The 21,515-nt window shown below is 42.5% G+C and overlaps 2 protein-coding genes across 2 annotated transcripts in view; one reads left to right on the top strand and one right to left on the bottom strand.

The window, feature by feature from the left end:
- The window catches only part of Glt8d2 (glycosyltransferase 8 domain containing 2), a 27,589-nt gene extending 7,188 nt beyond the window's left edge, over positions 1 to 20,401 (bottom strand). Inside the window, exons 1-8 of the mRNA XM_013020601.1 lie at positions 20,315 to 20,401; positions 17,014 to 17,059; positions 14,783 to 14,875; positions 12,255 to 12,426; positions 7,772 to 7,889; positions 6,405 to 6,489; positions 4,030 to 4,142; positions 830 to 996 (exon numbers count right to left, since the gene is read on the bottom strand). Of these exons, the coding sequence (XP_012876055.1) occupies positions 830 to 996; positions 4,030 to 4,142; positions 6,405 to 6,489; positions 7,772 to 7,889; positions 12,255 to 12,426; positions 14,783 to 14,875; positions 17,014 to 17,032 (767 nt within the window). The 5' untranslated portion in view covers positions 17,033 to 17,059; positions 20,315 to 20,401. The remainder of the gene's footprint in view (positions 1 to 829; positions 997 to 4,029; positions 4,143 to 6,404; positions 6,490 to 7,771; positions 7,890 to 12,254; positions 12,427 to 14,782; positions 14,876 to 17,013; positions 17,060 to 20,314) is intronic.
- Positions 18,617 to 21,515, top strand: part of Hcfc2 (host cell factor C2) — a 47,577-nt gene continuing 44,678 nt past the window's right edge. Inside the window, exons 1-3 of the mRNA XM_013019103.1 lie at positions 18,617 to 18,688; positions 18,801 to 18,813; positions 19,749 to 19,973. Coding sequence (XP_012874557.1) covers positions 18,617 to 18,688; positions 18,801 to 18,813; positions 19,749 to 19,973 — 310 coding nt within the window. The remainder of the gene's footprint in view (positions 18,689 to 18,800; positions 18,814 to 19,748; positions 19,974 to 21,515) is intronic.

Here is a 21,515-nt window from a genome sequence, read left to right on the forward strand (position 1 = left end):
TGGACGCTGGTGGCTCATGCCTGTAATCCTAGCTACTGAGGAGGCTGAGATCTGAGGATCACAGTTCAAAGCCAGCCTGGGAAGAAAAGTCTGTGAGACTCTTATCTCCAATTAATCACTAGAAAACCAGAAGTGGTGCTGTGGCTCAAGCAGTAGAGCACTGGCCTTGAGCTGAAGAGCACAGGGATAGCACCCAAGCCCAGAGGTCAAGCCCCATGACTGACACAAAAAAATAAATAAATAAAAATAAATAAAATAAAATATACACTGGATAGGTACTGAAAAAGGTTGACAGAAAATGATTGGATGATGGCTGTGCTATTTTTATTTTTCTATTTTAAATTTTAAAATAATGAGGTCAGGCACAGTGACTTATACCTGCAATCTCAGCTACTTAGGAGGCCACAGTCAAGAGGAATCTGGTTTGAGGCCAGCCTTGGCAGAAAGTTAGCAAGACCTCCATCAACAAACAAGCTGAAAATAACTGTGCATGCTTGTGATCCCACCTACCTTTTCAGGAGACTGAGGCAGGAAATTGTGAATTTGAGAAAAAAAAAAACAGCAAAATCCTGTTGGTGCCAAGCAAAACTCAATCTACAAAGAAGAAATAACTAACTTATTAGAAAAATGTATAAGGAAGTCCTTGTTTCATAGGCTCTCCACTGTGAGTTCTATCATTTGAGGAAAGGTTTTCATTATATCCCCATGTCTTTGTTAACAGAGCTCTAAGACATGTCTGAGAAAACTGTAGGCCCTGAGCCATACACAGAGAATTAATAGAATCACACTGTTCCTGAGGCTGGGAACAGTGGTAGAGGCTGACACGTACTCCACATTTTTTTGCATCCATTTCTCCAACTGTTTGGTGATGTGCTGGTGTTTCCACTCAGTCATATTGGCAACAATCACACCAGGATTGAAAGAGCAGGTACTGGGGCTGATGCCAAGGTCCTTGATGGTCTTCTTCCGGTAGTCCAGATACCCCATGTATGTGTTCTGCCAAAGAACAGCACAGCAGTGTTTGTTTCTAGAAAATCACTTTCTTGAAGCCACTGTGCAGCACATCTCTGGGCCACCTCCTAGTTCCCATTCGTTTTCCAGCCTTGTAATGCTAACTGCTCCCATTTCAGTGCCAGGACTTGTTCCTGTATCTCTTGACTCCATAGACAGTCCCAGGGCAAGCCTCAGGGTTCTACCTACCATTGGCCCACTGCCCTTACTCTCCTTAGGCCTCTAAACTCCTGCAGCAGCTGCCAACTCTATCTACTTTGGCCAAAAAATCCAGGCTCATTAATTCAGCCTTGACTACTTGCTTCTCATCCAAGTCTGCCAACAAATCATGTTGGTGTCAGCTCCACAAGATATCCAGAGGCCAGGAGCTGGGCTGGGATTTGTGGTACAGCACTTACTGAGCATGCACAAGGCTCTAGGTCCCACTCCCAGCACCCCAAAAAGGAAACCAAGCAAAAGAGTAACTCTACTAAGAAGCTACCTGGTCTCAGTCTCCAGCACTACCTTCCCATTGTAGCCATGGTCATCACTCAGTCACACAGTTCTCCTCACCATGTTCCTAACTCTGACCCTCCATTCAGCCCCACACTGCCTCCATGTCACTCATCCCAAAGTCTTGCTAGTGGCTTCCCTTCTCATTCCTGGTAAGAGCCACGACTTGGGTGGCTTTGTTCATGAAGCCCTGGATTTGCTCCTCCAGAGCTCCTCATATGGCCTCCCATCCCCACACCATTTAATACCCATTACCTCTCTACCTTCTGTTCCTCTCCACTTTGATCCTTCTACCACAGTAACTAGTTTTAATACTCTAGATTGCCGGCCATACTCATGTCTGAAGACTTAGCACTTGCTATTGCCTCTAACTGGAATGCATAGGTGCTTTTCTCAATCTTTTCAAACAGCACCCTTCTGGTAGAGTCTTCTCTGGTCACCCTACTTAAGATACAGCCTCAGCAACATCCTGATTCTGTTAGATATTTTACTTGCTTACTTCCTGTCTCCTCAAACTTGAACATAAACCATACAAAGGGAGGAACTAAGTTTTGTTTACTGTATCACTAGTACCTGAAACATAGTAAACACTCACCCAGGTAGACTGTCAATGTCTACTTAGTGCAAGCTCTCCTCTATGACAACTAGAGCAACAGAAATACTGGAGTACTTTGTGTACCAGGTGTGGCTCTAAGAATTCCACATGCATCGCTTCATTAGCTGCACACAATAATGTGTGTATTTATAAATTCAGTTCTCATTGTAACTCTGCACAGGAAGTACTGTCACCTGTGTGTGACCAAAAGAGCAGGGGAATGACTGGCTAGGCGACTTGTGATGGGTAACACAAGATTTTGACCAAGTTGGCTGCCCACAGAGCCTAGGCCTTAATGTGTTTTAAATGCCACATATAAAAGTGTTTACTCGATCTCTTTTTGAACAGACATCAACTCTAATAGTTCCTTGAATCGCAAAGCTATGTTTTGAGTCCAGTACTTATTACATATAGATTCAACTTTCCTCATTTCTGCCTGGATAAGGAGGTGCTCACCCTTGAACAAAATCTAACTGTCCTCTACTGAGAGATTAAAAAACCAATCATGAAAACTCTGCAAATAGAACCCAAGGTTCTCTGAGTCTCTTTCATAGAAAAGCCCATCTCTGACAGAATAAGATTATGAGTCACTTCACAACTGTTGTTTCTGGAACATTTACTGTGAGCTTGACCATTTGTAAAAACATAATGGGCCTACCACATTTTTGGTGGGAATGCAAACTAGTACAACCACTTTGGACAGCAGTCTGGAGGCTCCTCAAAAACTAACACGGATCTTCCCTACAACCCAGCCATACCACTCCTGGGCATCTACCCTGAACTTCATGAGCCAGGATATGATGACACCTGCACATTCATGTTCATTGCCACATTGTTCACAATAGCCAAGATATGGAACAATCCCAAATGCCCCACAATAAATGAGTGAGTCTAAATTTCCAAAAAAGTGAGTAGCCATTAGAAAAAAATAAAATAATGTCATTTGCAGGAAAATGCATGGAACTAAAACAAATCATGTTAAGTGAGGTACGCCAAGCTCAGAAAGACAAATGGTGCATGTTCTCTTTGATATGTAGAAATCTGATCTAAAATACACTGGGATATGATAAATTATAGAGGACTCTAGATAGTAACATACAGTGAGACCAAAAGAGGATATTCTTAGGAGAGAAACACAAAGGCACAATGCCTAAGTGCCTCTTCATATTTATATAAAATAATATACATATTGAAAAAAACTCCAAGATACAGAAACAAGAGACTGCCTTTGTTTTTCTTCCTTTCTTTTTAAAATTATATATTATATAATTATACATAGACTATAATTATAATTATATAATATAAAATGTAAATATATAATTTATAGTTATATTTTATAAATTTTAGTTTTTCATGATTTTTGTCTTTTTACCTTATGTATGGTATATTCTAATGTGTATCTTTGGAAGGGTTAAGGGGAAGGTACAGAACTCAAGGGAAAAAGAGTGAAAAAGTGCAGCGGTGGAGCTCACTGGACATTGATGAAAGTAAACTATACAACCTGTAGGTAGAGATGAAATGGAGAGACTAGGAGAGAATGAGGGAACAGAAGACACTGTATGAAAGAAAATTTAGTCAATTACCTGACATTTAATTATAATTCCTCTGTATATCACCTCTATAATGACAATAAAATAAAGTAATAATAAAAAATAACGATAAGACTGTAAAATACACAACAGAATAGCCAATGTCAGCGCCATGGTTTAGAATAGGAAAGTGGGATTTTTCAGAGTTAAAGCCCTGGCCTGAACAGGTTAGAATGCTAGAAGGCAAAGAGTAAGTGGAAAGGCCGGTCATCCCTTTCCCTACCTGGCAGTCCCTGCTGGCTCTCAGGGATTGTGAGTTGCAAAATGAATTCCATTCATGTTGAGATGCATGGAAGGGGAAGAGTCGGGACTAAAGGATAATTTCAGAGACACTGTGCCCACCTGCAGCCCCACAAGTTTGTCGATGTCCTGAGCAGGTGGAAAGTCGCAGTCATCTGAGAAAGCTGCTGCATGTCCTACAGCCAAGGTGGTATCATATAGTTCCTGGATATCACCTGGATTTGGAAATGCCAGCAGTTAAAATACAGCATGTGTTTTGGAATAGCTCAGAGCTAGAACAGTTCCTGACTGTGCTTGAGGGAAGAGTATGGGTCTCTGATTTCAAGTGTCTTGTAGTCTGCTTAATAAGAATAGCTGGTATCAACTGAATGCATTGACTCAAGCCCCCCAGCTATGGGGGAAGCATAGGTAGGAGGATCACATTCCAGGTTAGCTTGGATATGAAATGTGAACTAGCTCAAAAAATAACTAATGGAAAAAAGATCTGGACCTTTGGTTCAAGTGGTACAGTGCTTGCCTAGTTAACTGTAAGATCCTGAGTTCAATCCCTAGTACTGCCCCTTCCCTCAACCCCAATCCCCCTCCCCCCATAAAAAGCTAGCCAGGTGCTGGTGGCTCATGCTACTCAGGAGGCCAAGATCTGAGAATTGTGGTTCAAAGCCAGAACAAGCAAGAAAGCCTGTGAAACTCTTGTCTCCAATTAATCACAGAAAAAGCTGGAAGTGGTGCTGTGGCTCAAATGGTAGAGCACTAGCCTTGAGCAATAAAAGGAGCTCAGGGACAGTGCCCAGGTCCAGAGTTCAAGCCCCATAACTGGCAAAACAACAAAAGCTAGTATCAAACAGTTATGGTAACATAGGATAGCAAGTCTGGGGGCTTGCTTAGGCAAAAGTATGAGATCTTATATAAAAAATAAATTAAAAGAGCAAAAGGATTGAGAGTGTGGCTCAAGAGATAGAGCACCTGCCTAGCAAGCTAGTGCTCCTAAATTTAATCCCTGTACCACGTGCCTCTCCAAAAATGGTTGGTGCCAGTTTAGAAAACCACTTGATCTAGGTAGAAGTGGCTCATGCATTGTAATCTTATCTCCTCAGGAGTCTAGGATATGGAGGATCATGTTTTGGAGCCAGCCTGTGTGAGTAGTAAAGAATGTGAGACCTCCAACTCCAAAATAACTAGCAAAAACTTGGGCTAGAGGCTCAAGTGGTACAGTGCAGCTGAGCAAGTGAGCCAAGCAAAGATGAAACCCCAAGTTCAAAACTCTAGTACTGGGGCTGGGAAGGTGGCTCAGTGGTAGAGCACTTGCCTTGCATGCATGAGGCCCTGGGTTCGATTCTCCAGCACCACATAAGCAAAAAGAAAAACGCCGGAAGTGGCGCTGTGGCTCAAGTGGTAGAGCACTAGCCTTGAGCTGAAGAGCTGAGAGACAGAGCCCAGGCCCAGAGTTCAGGCCCCACCACCGGACCCCCCAAAAAGAAAAAAGAAAAAAAGAAACAAAACTCTAGTACTAGCTGGACACCAGTGGATCACACCTGTAATCCTAGCTACTCAAGAAGCTGAGATCTGAGGACTGGGTTCAAAGCCAACCCAGGCAGAAAAGTCCCCATGAGACTTTCACCTCTGATTAACCACTCAAAAACTAAAAGAGGCCGGCACCAGTGGCTCACACCTGTAATCCTAGCTACTTAGGAGACTGAGATCTGGGGATTGTTGTCCAAAGCCAGCTCAGGCAAGAAAAATCTGTGAGCCTCTTATCTCCAATAAACCACTCAGCAAACCGGAAGTGGCACTGTGGCTCTAGTGGTAGAGCACTAATCTTGAGCTGGAGAGCTCAGGGACAGCACTCAGACCCAGAGTTCAAGCCCCACAACCAGAAAAAAAAACAAAACAAAACTGGAAGAGGAGCTGTGACTCAATGTGGTAGAGTGCTAGCTTTGAGCAATAGAGCTCTGGGACAGCACCCAGACCCTGAATTCAAGCTCCACAACTGACAAAAACAAAAAACCCAAACAAACAAACAAAAAACCTCTAAAACCATCAAAAAGAAAAGCTACTAGACGAGTTCAGATCAGTATTGGTCCAATCTATTTTTGTAGCTTTGTAGTAATCATAGCAATCATTGTCCTGTTTGACTATGGAAGAGATAGAGCACAACATTCAAACAACCAAATATAGGTCTTTCCTAAGAATGTCCTCAAAAAGACTTCATTTTTCTACATTTTAGGGACACACAGGAAGGGCTACTAAGCCATTTACTGCAGATAACCATCACAGTGTGGCTCTCAGAAAGTCAACTGCGTTGACCAGGAAAGTATCAAATCCTGCTTTCAAAATATTACCAAACTTACAATGATGCTGCACTCACAACTTGAAGAACATTCAAAGCCACTAGGCAACTCGCTACATGGGAACTGAAGAGATGGCCATTCTACATCAGCTTCTCCTTTCTAAGTGTTCCCAGCAGTCAGTGAGTGTACCTTGTACAATTACATCATCGTCCAAATAGATGACTTTCTCATGTTGGTGTATAAGCAGAGGGAGATAAAATCGAACAAAGTTTAGCTGTGAAAACAAGGGAGATAGTGTTAGGGAAGAAGCTTGATGTCTTCTGGATGTATTCAAGTCGGTTTTGACCAGGGCCTCAACTTGGCTCCACCTCTGGTGTGGAGCATGATACTGTACCTGCGTTCACAGTGCTTGGTCTATTTGGGCTCTGGGGCTGAAAACAGAGCTGGCAGATCAGTGACTCTTGTAGCTCCAACCCCCACCACTGAGGCTGGCTGAACCACCAGTGTAATACAGTGAACCATCACTGTGAACCACTATTGTGGAAGTCACCAAAGCTCCCTAGTCAATCTTCTAGTGTGTGGAATGCCTGCTTTCCTCTACCTCCATCATTTAGATTCTTCTCAGCTCAGTCAGATTAATGTTGTACACACACACACACACATGCACAGTCACATGTGTCATCCAGCAACAAGTTCAACCTTTTAGCTCTTTGACCCAGAAAAGCATGAGCATGGTTGGAGAAGCATGAGCCAGTGGGAGTTTTAAAGTTTCAGTGATGACAATGTGTTCAATCATCATCCTTACTCAACTCATACTCCAACACTAAACATCTGGAATTCGAGGATGATCATATCATACAGAACTTATAGTTAGGTGAATGCATAGGATGGGTTTCAGTAACAGTCACATATAGGAAGTGGCTGCAGTTTCTTTCAGTAATAGTCACATATAGGAGGTGACTGCAGTTTCTCTAACACTGCCATCAGAAACATTACTCTAGTTGAGTGTGATGGCATACCAATAATCCCAGTACTGGGACGTCTAAGACAGGAGGACTGAGAGCCCAAGGCCAGCCTGGGCCACAAAATTAGATCCTTACTCAAGCAGACAGAAAGCTAGACTTCCTATCGGACAAGTTCTCTTTTGTAAGCAGGAAAATACTTTTGATTCCCAATGCTAGCAGTGGTGTCTCCTAAAAATGCTCTTAGTTGACAGTGAGGCCTAGAATCAATGACACTGCGGTTTCTCCTGGAAGGGTAAGCTAACTGGAATGTCCATGCCAGTACACATAACAGCCCATGGACTGGGAGAATTTGTTCCTCCTGGCTTCACTGCCCCTGTTCACACACATAAATTCATTCTATTTCTGATGCCCCATTTCTGTTTAACAGCCTCCTTATGCTCATGTAAGCATCTTGGATCCTTTCTTGGGCAGGTGGTTCATACGCTATGACTAAACAGACCTCTGTGGAGGCATGTGTGTATCCAGTAGCAACTGCTCTACAGGAAACAGTGTTACTTGCAACTGTCCTCAGTACATGTCACCCATACTCACAGGCTGCAACAACTCTGGCCTTGAAGCATCAGGTCGAATCTTGCCTTTGAGGACCACAGGGTTGAATTCCACGATTTTAAAATTTATTTCTCTCAGTTTAGAATGTTCAATCCATTTTCTAAAGAGACAATAAAAAGCTCTTTAAATCCTGTCTCAGGGGGAGAGTTCAGTCATAATATTCAATGCATATCCTATGAAATTAGGAAAATTGAGGTGGGGTTGGGCGGGATGAAGGAGAATAATGAAAGAGGTGATATTGATCAAGATACCTTGTACTTACAAATGGATTTGTTGAATGGGAATCCTTTTGTACAACTACTTAAAGATAATAATAATATAATTTTAAAAGTCTTTTCTCAATTTTCCTGTTGCCTGAGGGCTCATCAGCTGCTCTCTTAGAAAGTTTAAAAATAAATGTATGGGGGCTGGGAAGGTGGCTCAGTGGTAGAGCGCTTGCCTTGCATGCATGAGGCCCTGGGTTCAATTCCTCAGCACCACATAAGCAAAAAGAAAAAACCCGGAAGTGGCGCTGTGGCTCAAGAGATAGAGCGCTAGCCTTGAGCTGAAGAGCTGAGGGGCAGCGCCCAGGCCCAGAGTTCAGGCCCCACGACCCGACCAAAAAATAAATAAATAAATAAATGTATGATGCTAGGTGCTGATGGCTTATGCCTATCATTCTAGCTACTCAGGAGGCTGAGATCTGAAGATCGTGGTTCAAAGTCAGTCCAAATAGTAAAACTCATAACTCCAATTAGTTACCAAAAATTAAGCCAGAAGTAAAGCTGTGGCTTAAGTAGTACAGCACTAACCATGAGCAAAGAAGCATAGGGACGGTGCCCAGGCTCTGAGTTCAAGCCCCAGGACTGGCACTAACTAACTAACTGACTAACTAAATAAATGAATGTAAACAGTGAAGTTTAGTTTAAAATCTTCCTGATTGTTTCCCTATCTGGTTAGCCTTCCAAACTTTGTTTCTGCCCCACTTTCAATCAAGATTTCTTTCTATGAAGGAAAGAAAAGAAAAAAAATAATTAGATAAACCCCAAATCAGATATCCTCCCAAGAAGATGGAAGAAGGGAAGTGCTTTTTCTGTAAAAAGCATGCAGCTCATCAAGACCATCTTGCTACATGATGCTCACTCTAAAACACTGAAAAGTGAGACAGTCTACATCTTCAACACTACAGTCTTTTTTTACTCTGACTCCAAGGATGGTTTGAATTTATCTTTGAATCCTTTGAATCTCTCTCTCTCTCTCTCTTCCCTCCTCCCTGTCTCCCTGTATATCCACATTACTTGTCTTCTTCCTTCATGCTCTTCTCTCAGTCCTACAGACTTCTACTTTTTATCTATTTCCTAAGGGGAGTCTTGGTAGAAACAATCTCAAGATACAATTTCCAACAACTAATATCACCTATAGCAGCATTGTTTCCTGATTAAAAAATAACCCTCCCAAAGTCAGGTGTGTTGGGTCATACCTGTATTCCAAGCTACTTGGGAAGCAAAGCTCGAAGCCAGCCTGGGAAAAAGTGTACAAGACCCTCACATCTCAACCAAGGGCCTAATGGCAGCTCCTGTCATCCCAGCTACACAGGAAACTCAAATTGGAGAACTTCAGTCCAAGACAGCCAGAATGTAAGCATAAGACCCTGTTTGAAAATTAACTAAAGCAAAAGAACTGAGGTAATGTATCTTCCTAACAAACACTATTAAACTAAAGTACTATTAAAAAAATAATAATCAGCTGGGTGCCAGTAGCTCATACCTGTTATCCTAGCTACCCAGGAGGCTGAGATCTGAGGATCATGGTTCAAATCCAGCCTGGGCAGGAACATTCCTGAGACTCTTTTTTTTTTTGCCAGTTTTGGGCTTGAACTCTGGGCCTGGGCACTGCCCCTGAGTTCCTCAGCTCAAGGCGAGCACTCTACCACTTGAGCCACGGTGCCACTTCCGGCTTTTTCTGCTTATGTGGTGCTGAGGAATTAAACCCAGGGCCTCATGCATGCAAGGCAAGCACTCTACCACTGAGCCACATTCCCAGCCCTCCTGAGACTCTTATCTCCAATTAACCACCAGAAAGCTGGAAGTAGCATTGTGGCTCAAGCAGTAGAGCGCTTGCCTTGAGCTGAAGAACTGAGGGACAGCGCTGAGGCCCAGAGTTCAAGCCCCACAACTGAATAATAATAGTAATAATAATAATAATAACCAAAGAGGGCTGGGAATGTAGCTCAGTGTTAGAGTCTTTGCCCACAATGGGCAAGGCCCTGATTAGATCCACTAGCATACCAACAATGAAAACAAAAATTGATAAAATAATTAAAACTGAACAAAAAATTAATTTGTAAAATTTGAACCACAAAAGTGGATCATGTCAGTAAAAAAAAAGACAAAACAAAATAGACAAGAATCTTGAACACAAACTTCCAGTGCTCAACCACATCAGAAATAAAGGAATCTTAAATGAAAACTACAAGGAGAAACCAATGGGCATCATTGGAACAGCAAAGTTGAAAGGATGGGTCACACCAAGTATTGGTAATGATATGGTGAGGATTTTCTAAGCTATACAATGGATTTACAGTTTCCTGTCTTTGAGTTCTACTTCAATGAAAACAGTTTTCACAATATTTAAAGAGGGGAGTTATGGGTGGACTGGATAGCCAGGAACTGGGAAATAGCTCTTGCTCACTTTGTTGACCATTTGCACTTTTTTCTTGTATGAATTGTCTATTCATATTCTACTTTTTGTAAGTTGGCTCATTGCTTGTCTTTTGAGACAGGGTCTTACTACAATGGCCCAGGCTAGCAGGTTAGCCCTATGCACCCAGAGGAGGCTTGAACTTGGGATCTTCCTGCCTCTGCTTATGAATGCTGCGATTATTGATATGTGCCACTATGCCTCTCATTTTTGTCTTTTATGATACTGGGGATCCAATCCAGGATTTTACTGTCATGTTCTATGCTTACTTTTTTAAAACTAGGCTTGTACTTTAAAAGTGTTTTTTTGGTAACTATTTTTTATTCTGAATAGTAATCCTTTTTCTGGAATACATTTTGAGAAACTGCTCTCCTAATGTATTTTATGACTAATTGGACTCATTGTTTCTCATCACTCATAATGTATTACGTTATGTCAAATCTGACAGTGTTCTTATCATTTCTGGGAAGGCACTCTCCACACATAGGTTATCCATGTACCCCACATCTTACAATACATTTACATTTGATTTGCTGCTTATTCCTCCTCTTATTAGTATATTTATTTCCTCTTAATTTAACTCTAGTTCATTTTTAGTACGATACATGATGGAAAAGAATCAGTTCAAAATGACATTATACCATATAAAATTTTAGTTTTCAGTTAAAAAAGTGTAAGGCTGGAGCCAGGCCTCATGGATTACAGGCTCATGCCTGTAATCCTAGCTACTCAGAAGGCTGAGATCTGAGGATCACTGTTCAAAGCCAGCCCAGCAGGAAAATCCTTGAGATTCTTATCTCTGATTAACGACCAGAAAACTGAAAGTGGCACTGTGGTTCAAGTAGTAGAGTGCTCGCCTTGCGCTGAAGAGCTCAGAAACAGTGCCCAGGCCCAGAGTTCAAGTACCATGACTGACAAAAAAAAAAAAGTATAGGGCTGAGGTACAGCTCAGTCAGTGGGAGAGCATGAATTTAGTATGAGAGGCCATGGATTCAATCAAACGTGTACAGTATGTGTATTTTTTTGTATCTTTCATATATACCATATACTCATATATTTACATATTTATAAACATAAATATATTTATCAAAGATTGATATATTTAGTTATTTTAATATATTTTTATAAATGGTCATATATTTATGAAATCTAAAATAAATATGTATTTATGAATTAATAAGTATATTTAGTTAGGTCAGATATGGTGGGATCTGCCGTTAATCTCAGCATTTGGGAAGCAGAGGCAGGAGAATCACCACTTCAAGGCCAGCTTGGGCTATAATAGTGAGATATTGCCTCAAAATTCATCATTTTATGGTACTAGGGCTTGGGCTTAACTGTATATATGTGTTAAGATGGCTAGCTTGGCTGATGCCACTTGAGCCACGCCTTCAGCCTGGCTTCTAGTTGGTTATTATAGAGCAGAAATCTTGCAGATAATTTCTCTCCGTGCTGACTTCAAACCATTGTCCTGTAGATCTCAGCCTTCTGTGTAGCTATGATTACTGGGTATGAGCCACCAGTTCTCAGCAAGAGTAATAATTTTTAAAAAGAAGGACTGTCAAAAGCTGTTCAAGGGCTGGGGCTCTTTTTTTTCATTAGACAGAAGCTTCATCTACCAAGTCAATGAGGCTTTGCTGCATTTCCTTATCTGGACAACTCGGGTGTTAGATGACCAGGTAAACCTCAAGGCATCCATTCCCAAAAGGAAGTGAATCTGTTTAAGGTAAGAAAAGGAAGACTAAAAGGAAGTGGAACAATCCCAAAGACTCAGCACACAAATCACCGAATTCGAGGCAGGGTGTTGCGTAGCCCAACCACGTAAAAGATGATGTTGGCATCAGTGTTGCTGTAGATGCTGTTGATGGCAGCCATGGCTGCGCCCATGCGCCCTGCAGCCGCACAAATCACCACCGGGATCTCCTCTTCCCCATCCTCTGGAGTCATGGCAGCAGCATCTGGGAACCACAAAAACAGTGACTTGGAGCAGGAAGGACTTGCAGGAGCAACTGACCTGTCTTGTACATTTCTGCAGACTGCTGGTTCTTCTCCAGCTCAGTTTCTCCCTCTTCTTTTAGAAAAGTGTTCAAATGTTTGCAGGCACACAACCAATCACTAAAACTATTTCCCCAGACTCCCTGCCACTCCATGTGACTGAACTCTGATAAGCAGGATGTTAGTTCAAGTAATAAATGCAAATGCTGGGTTCACTCTTCTCAATGGACTCTTGGTATGATGGTCAGAATTGGCCTACATGATGGAAAGTAGGTGAGTTAGGAACATCAAAGCCATGGAATTTCTACCTGGATAGTAGTGCAATTGACATCAGTTTTTTCACTTGAAAGACCAACTTTTAAGTCCCTATTATTTTGGAGGTGTCATATAGAAGCCAACCTTAGAATCATACATGGGGAGAAGGGGAAGTTAAAAAACATACGAATTTGACAAGAATTATATTTACTACCTTACTTATGTAACTATAAGCCCTCTGTAAATCACATTGACAATAAAAATATGAGGGAAAAAAACCACATAAGAAAAGAAAAGCTCTGTTGGTTCAGCAGTCCTCTCAACTCTTCCCTAAATTGGAATATCTATCTTACCTATGATAGCTATAAACTATACTGCCTGTCATTTGTCTTCTTCGTTCACTCTTAAATTTCTCAAATGCTGACAGCATGGGAAAGGAGATAAATAAAAGAACATGACTAATGTACAAGATGCATAATTGATCATGCTTTTCAGCATTGAAAATAAGACATCCATGCTACCATATCACTGAATAATAAGGATCAATCTGTAGATGCATCCAATGTTTATTTAAAGTGTGGTCTGTGTTTTCAGATACTCTTTTGCAAAATCTCTAGTCACTCAGGCACAAGGTAGTATGTTCAACTGAAGAAGTATTGAATGAAACTAACCACTGGATACAGTACAGACATGGGGTCCTTAGAGAAGCCTGTGACAGCTCCTATATGAAGTAGCCCACCGTCCCTTGTTCTCTGGTGCCCTTGCCTGTGGTTGGAAGTCTGTGCACACTGAACTGTGCACATTCCCCTGGATATAGGAGCTCTGAGTGTAGAGAGGGCATCTAGTTTATCTTGTACCTCTGCTCCTAACCGAGAACCTGGTACTTGGTGCATTGTCAGTACACTTTGGAAGGATGAATGGATAGATGCATGAGTTCGTGGCTATCTTCCTCTCAGCACTTGCCACACTATACTTGAACAGTCTGTTTTTGAGGCTGCCTCTCTACAACAATACTGTGAGCTCATTACATTGCCTGACTGAGTCTGGCAGTGGAAGTGCATGAGGAAAGTTTGCAGAAATGAACTGGACTGAATTGGTGGAAAGGACTAGAGAACAGAGCCCTCAACAATGGCTCATGGATATTCTGAGAGGTAAAGTAAGAAAAGAGCTGAAAAGTGGGGACAGAGCCTGGCTGCTAGGCACAGGTAGAGGTCTTCAGCAGGCAGCAGGCAACAGGAGGATGAAGCAGGAAGAAGGCATCCCCAGAAAAGAAGGGGCAGCCACAGCAGCTGAAGCCAACCTAAGCCATAAATACAGCTCTCTGTCAGGAAGTGTCCCCTGGACAGGATGAAGGATAATGGTGCACAGAAGGTAAACTCTCTTTATTAGTGCTTCATCCTTACAGTGGCCTCGGGAGTTGTCTGCTACATGCTGGATCCTCTGTACCAGTGGGTGCTGGAACCAACCTGTTCAATAGTTTGCCTATGGGAAGCTGTCTTGTGCTGAACCAAATCAGAAACCATCATAACATGCTAACAGTTACCTGCTTCTTCCCACCAAGCCCCGCTTTCTACAAGTCCACCACCTCTAATAGCTTAATCAAAATTTGAGTCATCAGTGGATTGATCCATCAATAAGGCAGAGTCCTCATGATTCAATCATTTCCCAAAGCCCCACCTCTGAACACTGCTTGTATTAGGTTCAAGCCTGCAATACATAAACCTTTTGTGGGGGACCCTTCATGTCCAAACCCTTAGATAGGCTTTTTGGGCAATAATGGGAATGAACCAGTAAGGAGAAGAGAGAAAATTTTTCATAAGCAAAATGTTTAGAGGCTCCAAGAGATGGGATGCAAAGCAGTCCATTCCCAGTATGGTGCACTACCTAAGAGCCTGAGCATCACTTGGAGCCTATCGGAAGTGCAAATGCTCACAGTGTTTCAGCAGGCCCTTCTTGTGAATCCTATAAGCTGACCAAGTTTTCACTTGTCCCTGAGTCCCAATATTGAAAGGACTCAAAAGTTCTCACAGTTGTCCTTTCTTGCTGGGTTCCATGCTTGCTCACCTGTTTCCCTCCTGAGCACAGCTCCTTTACGAATTTTCTTGTACACGATCCCACAGAGGGTCCCAATCAGAAGGAGAAGCAGCACTTGATTAACTGAAAGGCAAAGGGAAACCTATCAAAGATTATTCCATGAACCTAAAACCTAAAGTTTTGATGGCAGTGTAAACATTGTGATCAGAAGGGGTTGGCCTGCCACCTCTCTTCAAGCACACCCACAGAGCAAAGTTTTTAACTGCTACACTATTGTCAAGACCCACAGAGGAAGTGTAAGGAGGACCAGGCTAAAGCTGTGCTGAAAACCTGATCATTGCTTTGCAGGGGCTGCCTTTGCAGCCACTGTTGTGCACAGTCAACATTTATATAATGTTTGTTGTGAGCCAGCCCTAATTATGAATAAATGTGTTTTGATTTTTAACTAATTCAGACACTAGTTCAGGATGATGTGCAGAACATTCTTGCCCTGAGTAAAAGATTAAAAGAGAGCCAGGTATAGGTGGCTCATGCTTGTAATGCTAGCTACTCAGGAGGCTGAGATCTGAGGATCACTGTTCAAAGCCAGTCTGGGCAGGAAAGTCTGTGAAACTCTTACCTCCAATTAACCGAAAACCAGAAGTGGAGCTGTAGCTCAAGTGGTAGAACACTTGCTTTGGGCTGAAGAACTGAGGGACAGTGCCCAAGCCCAAAGTTCAAGCCCCACAACCAACAACAACAAAAAGATTAGAAGAGTTCAGGAAGTAGAGGTAGAAGGATCACCATCCAAGCCAACTTTGGGAAAAACGTGTGAGATCCTATCTGAAAAACAAACTAAAACAAAAGAGGGCCTGAGGGGGTGATTCATGTGGTAGCAGGCCCTCAGTTTAAATCCTCCCCCAAAAGATAATTTATTAGTCTCATACTGGTTTGTTTTTTGACACCAAAGTGAGTCTCTGCATGCCTTCTAAAACTATGTTCCAAGGCTCAGTGATTCTACCTTTCTGACTTCTAGCTCTTTGCTGCCTTTTGGGTTATTGGATTCAACCAGAGACAATCCCATAGCAGACGCAATGTAAATCAACACTATGGGGAAGCAGAAGGGACAAAATTCTGTACTATATCAATAAGTTTGGTCAATGTTCACTTACCAGAGCATGTGAGGAAGATGGCTCAATATCTTCCATTATCTGACCCCTCCAACTACCTGTTGCCAATGACATAGGTTGTCTAGATAAAATTAATTTTTTTTCTTTTGTTGGTCATGGGGCCTGAACTCTGGGCCTGGGTGCTGACCCTCCGCTCTTCAGCTCAAGGCTAGTGCTTTACCACTTGAGCCATAGCACCACTTCTAGGTTTTTCTCCTTATGTGGTGCTGAGGAATCGAACCCAGGGCCTCACGCATGCAAGGCAGGCATTCTACCACTGAGCCACCTTCCCAGCCCCTAAAATTAATTTTTTAGGTTAAGCATGTTATGTAAAATATTTAGAACATATGCTAAATTATTCTTGTGAGGCTCAAATTTAACAGGACATCCCTGTTTTCATTTACCAAATCAGGTAGCTCTACTTTGAGAGTAATAATACCAAGATCAGGTTACTGTGTTTTCCCCAAACTCATAAACCACTAGTAAAATAAAGGTTACACCTAGGTTTTGATGGGTCTGAATACTTGAGGCAATCCTGTAAGAATAAGAATACAAAATGGCAGCTGGGCATTGGTGGTTCACACCTATAATCCTAGCTACTCACGAGGCTGAGATCTGAGGATCTCCATTCAAAGTCAGCTCAGGCAGGAAATTCCATGAGACTCTTATCTCCAATTAACCACCAGAAAAACAAGTAGAACTGTGGCTCAAGAGGTAGAGCACTAGCCTTGCGCAGAAAAGCTCAGGTATAGCACTCAGGCCTTGAGTTCAAGGCCATAACAGACAAAAAAAATTTTTTAAATGAATTAATTACAAATGCTAAATTAAGCATGAATGTGAAATAAATCACATTTGCAAGTTTTATAGAAATACATGATCCCATGACGTAAGCCTACTTCTGACCAAAATACTTAACAACTTCCCACAGGAATGGTTCTGAAATGGTAACAAAAACTAGAGGAGGGGAAGAATTAGAGAAGGAGGTAGAAGGGAGAAGGAGGAGGAGAGAAGAAAGGAGGAGGAAGAAGAGGAGAAAGGAAAAGGAGGAGAGAAGAAAGCTCTCAATCTCCAAACTTTCTTCTGAGATACCATTTTCAGAAGCTGCAATCCTACCTTTTCGTAACAGAGCCATGTGCACCCACGTAGTAAGAACTGGGACCTGTGGGTTGAAGAATAAAGTTTCATTTAAAAGAGAGTGAACTTGGGGGCTGGGAAGGTGGCTCAGTGGTAGAGCACTTGCCTTGCATGCTCGAGGCCCTGGGTTTGATTCCTCAGCACCACATAAGAAAAAAGCCAGAAGTGGTGCTGTGGCTCAAGTGGTAGAGTGCTAGCCTTGAGCTGAAGAGCTGAGGGACAGTGCCCAGGCCCAGAGTTCAGGCCCCACGACCGGACCTCCCCCCCCAAAAAAAAAGAGAGTGAACCTGGAAATGGCTCAAGAATTCAGGACTGTTGCCAGGCACTGTTGGTCCTAGCTACTCAGGAGGCTGAGATCTGAGGATCACTGTTCAAAGCCAGCATAGGCAGGAAAGTCTGTGAGACTCTTATCTCCAATAAACCACTAGAAAACTAGAAATGGCACTGTGGCCGGAAGTGGTGCTGTGGCTCAAGTGGTAGAGTGGTAGAGTGCTAGCCTTGAGCTGAAGAGGTGAGGGACAGCGCCCAAGCCCAGAGTTCAAGCCCCAAGACTGACAAAAAAAAAAAAAGAATTCAAGACTGTCAAATATGTCATAAAATATGTAATTACTCTTCACTGCTCTGAATCTAGAACTTTAGACAAAAAATAAACTCTTGAATAGACAGTCCATGTTTTCCAAAGTGCTTCTTCCAACTGATCAAGCTTTACACAGGATCCCCAAGGATCTGGGAAAACTCTTTCACAGACATTTGACACAATATCCCTGTTATTTTCCTGGGATAAAGACTGCACACCCAGGAGCTCAGAGTTTGGAGTATATGGGTGTGGCCTATCTCTGCCCATTGCATCCAGGGAAGAATAGGATCTGATATTACTTAGGACTCTTCTGGAATCAGGTTTCAGGTACCTTTTAATCCATGTACAGTTTTAGGTGACAGACATTCATCTAACTTTTCAGGATTCTAAGTTCACTCTTGGAATGGTCTTTGGCCACATGGATCCTCCTTTCACTCCACGAAGAAAGGAAGCCATCTGGCCTTCCCTCCCCCCACCGCCCTCTCTCTGTCTCTCTCTCTGTCTCTTTCTCTTTTTCTCTCTCGCTTCCTCATGTGGAACTCTATTCTGTCCTATTTTTAGTATAATGGTATGTCTATATTTTTGTCCCCAGCACAGACTCCCACCTGGACTTCAGACTCCCAGATCCAACTGGCCACTGAGCATCATTGAAGGCATCCACATGTCACAAACTGAGGTCCTAATACCTCCCACAAAGCTCCTACCTCCCATCATCTTCCCTAAACCCAGTAATAGTAACCCTATCTTTCTAATTTCTCTATCAAAATAACTCTGAACATCCCTTTCCTGCTGAAAGCCCTTCATTGGGATCCACTTTCAAAAGCTAAGGTTCAAAGTTCTTTTAAAGCATTTAGAATAAGGTTATCTGTACGCTAGCCATCAGAGCTATACACATAGAAAGAACAAGGAAGACAAAAAAAAAAACCAGAGCCAGAGTAGAAAAAAAGAAAGATTTGGGAGGAAGGAAGGGAGGGAGCAAGTGGGGTCCTGGAGAGATGATATGATATGGGGAACACTGGGATGATCAGACTGTCAGAGAAAAGAATGTATCAAGAGCAGGGGTGCTGCCAAGGGCAAGTAAAGGGTCATTTTTGTCACCAGGAAAACTCACCAGCCCTGAGGCCTCACTACTTTGCAGAACCTGTGTTATGTCCCTTATTGACATGACATCCTTTTGTTCCTATTGCAGATGACCCGGAAAGGCAAGTGCAAGTGAAGGTGCTGAGTCCAGCTTACAAGAGGTGACACACAGACATCACCCTCCCTGTGAGTCCGACAGCAGCACCCATGCTCTCACTTCTGCAGCGTGCAGCTCTGCTCTTAGCTATACTAGAGGGAGGAATGGAAGTCCATTATATAATACAAAGGGTTTGTACAGAAGTTCAAATCTAAAATATTTGGAGGAAAAGGAAAAGATAAAACCAATCAACCAACCAATATCACTTTGAGTATCAGGCTACCTGAGGCCAAACAGCAGGACTGATACTTTCCTACTGCATATCCAGATGTTTAGATTCTCTGTGTGTGTGTCTCTCTGTCTCTGTCTCTGTCTCTTTCTCTCTCATGTGCTCTCTCTCGTGTGTTCACTCACTCTATCAGGTTAAGTCAAGCTTTTCCAATAGATTACCCGTGGTGAAAAAGTCACATAAGACATTTTTTCAATGTTGAATGTTGGAGACCCGAAACCTGCCTGAGAATGCTCTGGCCTCTTTCAAACACCTGATTGACAAGTAGCCGTTCTCGGAAATTCCAAGGTGCACATTTAGATAACTTCCTATAACAAACTACATTTGGCTAACCATAAATATTCCTCCAGCCCTAAGCAAACAACATTTGGCTAACCATAAACATTTCTCTTATCTCCATCCCTAAGCAAGCGGCGCCTGGCTAACCATAAATGTCTCCTAGAGAAACTACAGGAGGTACCTTTAAGATGAGCACAACAGCCAAAAGGATAAGCACAACCCATCCCTGACCCCGGGACTTCTCACCCTTGCTTCTGCAAAGTTTTTTTCATTCTTTCCCTTCCCCTGTCCCTTCGGGTATATAAACCCTGCCTCACTTTAATAAAGCAGACCTTGACGCGACTCAGAACGGCTCTGTCTCGATCCTCTCTCGCCCCCCTTGGTTCTTTTAGGAGGTGCCTCCTCGGATCCCCCACAAAATTACCTGGCCTGCTGGACGGGTCAGTTGAAAGCATTTTTCAAACCTGAACACTACAACTTCTATGCACAGATTTCCACAACGGCTAGTTGTTCTCTCATTGGGGGAGGCCCTCAGAACAGTTTCCGGACAGATTCCAAAATCATGAATCAGAACCCAATTAAGTCATTTGGGCTCAACGACAAACTTACATTAAAGAGTAGCATTTATCTGGGTTCTCTGCGGATCTCTATGCTTGAAACTCTACATAAATACCAAATCACCTATTCTGGGGAGAGAGGGAGAATAAATCATGGTCTGCAAGTATAGTCCAGGGTGGGAAAACCTCACATGTGGACTATCTTAAATTCACTATAATGGCAAAAAAAAAAAGTTTTGTTAGAATGATGGTCCCAATCACCAACTGAAGTGCTATGAAGAGTATGTGCAGATCAGAAACCTCTGAGTTACTTCCTTAGTCTGTAGCAAACAAAATAAAGGAGTGCTGAAGATTGGCCAGGATAAAGTGGGAAAACGACACTTGAAATTTTCTCTATTTACCTGATGGACGGGTAGAATAGGACTTTAGGCTCCTTGGTTCTGAAGTAGTGCTGCCCTTCAGAGTGCTGCTTTTGAGACTTCTAAGATCCTATAGGAAATCCCAAAGGGCTGGTGAGCTCCAAGCCAATATTCCACTTGGAAGAGAACATGCCTCTCTGGTCTGGTCTGCACTCCTTTGCTTGGGCTGACTTTGAGTGGCTTGGGATTCTTCCACTCGGGTGCCTCGGAGCAGCTGGGAATCCAGACATTGAAGGCAGGGAGGCGGCCCTTGAGAAACCACTTCCAGATGTGCTGAGCCAGGCAAGGCGGGGGCTGGGTCCCCTCGGCCAGACTTTCTCTCGCAGCCTCAGCAGTCTGAGTGCAAATCTTCTTGAAAACAAGGCTGTTCTAGAGGAAAACATTGAAAACCAGAGAACAACTGCCTGCTGAGTGAATTCCTACTTCACCTTGGGTCTAAGGTAAACTTTGAAAGAGACGTGAACATAGAATTAATGCCAACTTGGAGAGTTTCCTGCTTATTGAAATGTCATGGTCATAAATCAAAGCAAACAATTATGGTCTCATGCTACCAAGGCAATGGCAAAATTCCAAGGTGTTGGGTACGTTGTGCCTGGACACGAAGAGGAATTCCAGGCAGAGCTGGCAAATCATCAAGAGGCTGTGTTTCTGCCATTGGTCCTCAGAAGCCAAGGATGGTACCAACACTTTGCCTGGGATCCTGGAATTTATTCTGCAGTAACCCCCTCCCCAGTTCCTACAGGAATTAAGGCTCTCCTTTCATGCTTCTTCCTTGCTAAAGTGGCCTCTCCTTCAAAAATACAATATTGCAGTCACACTGTAAGTTTACATTTTCCAGAAGTCACATTAATATAAAATATTACCAAGACATCTTAAATTATTTTGTAGTTTTCACTGAGTTTTTGAAATCTGGTATATATTTTATACTTGTGGCAAATCTCAATTTAAACACCAAACTTCACTGGAAATATTGCATATTTAGATTTCATTAAAGTTACAGTTCATGAAGTAGATTCATGTATTCAGCTTGGCTTAAATGCATTTAAAATATTTCCAATAACTGAATCAAGTATGAGGTTTTTTTAAAAAAATTTACCTTACTGTTGTTATAAAGTTGATATACAGTTATATAAGTCAGGTAATGAGTACGTTTCCTTTGGTTCAGCGTCCTCCCTTCCCTTAT

Source organism: Dipodomys ordii, unplaced genomic scaffold (genome assembly GCF_000151885.1).
Source record: "Dipodomys ordii isolate 6190 unplaced genomic scaffold, Dord_2.0 Scaffold3, whole genome shotgun sequence".
NCBI lineage: Eukaryota > Metazoa > Chordata > Mammalia > Rodentia > Heteromyidae > Dipodomys > Dipodomys ordii.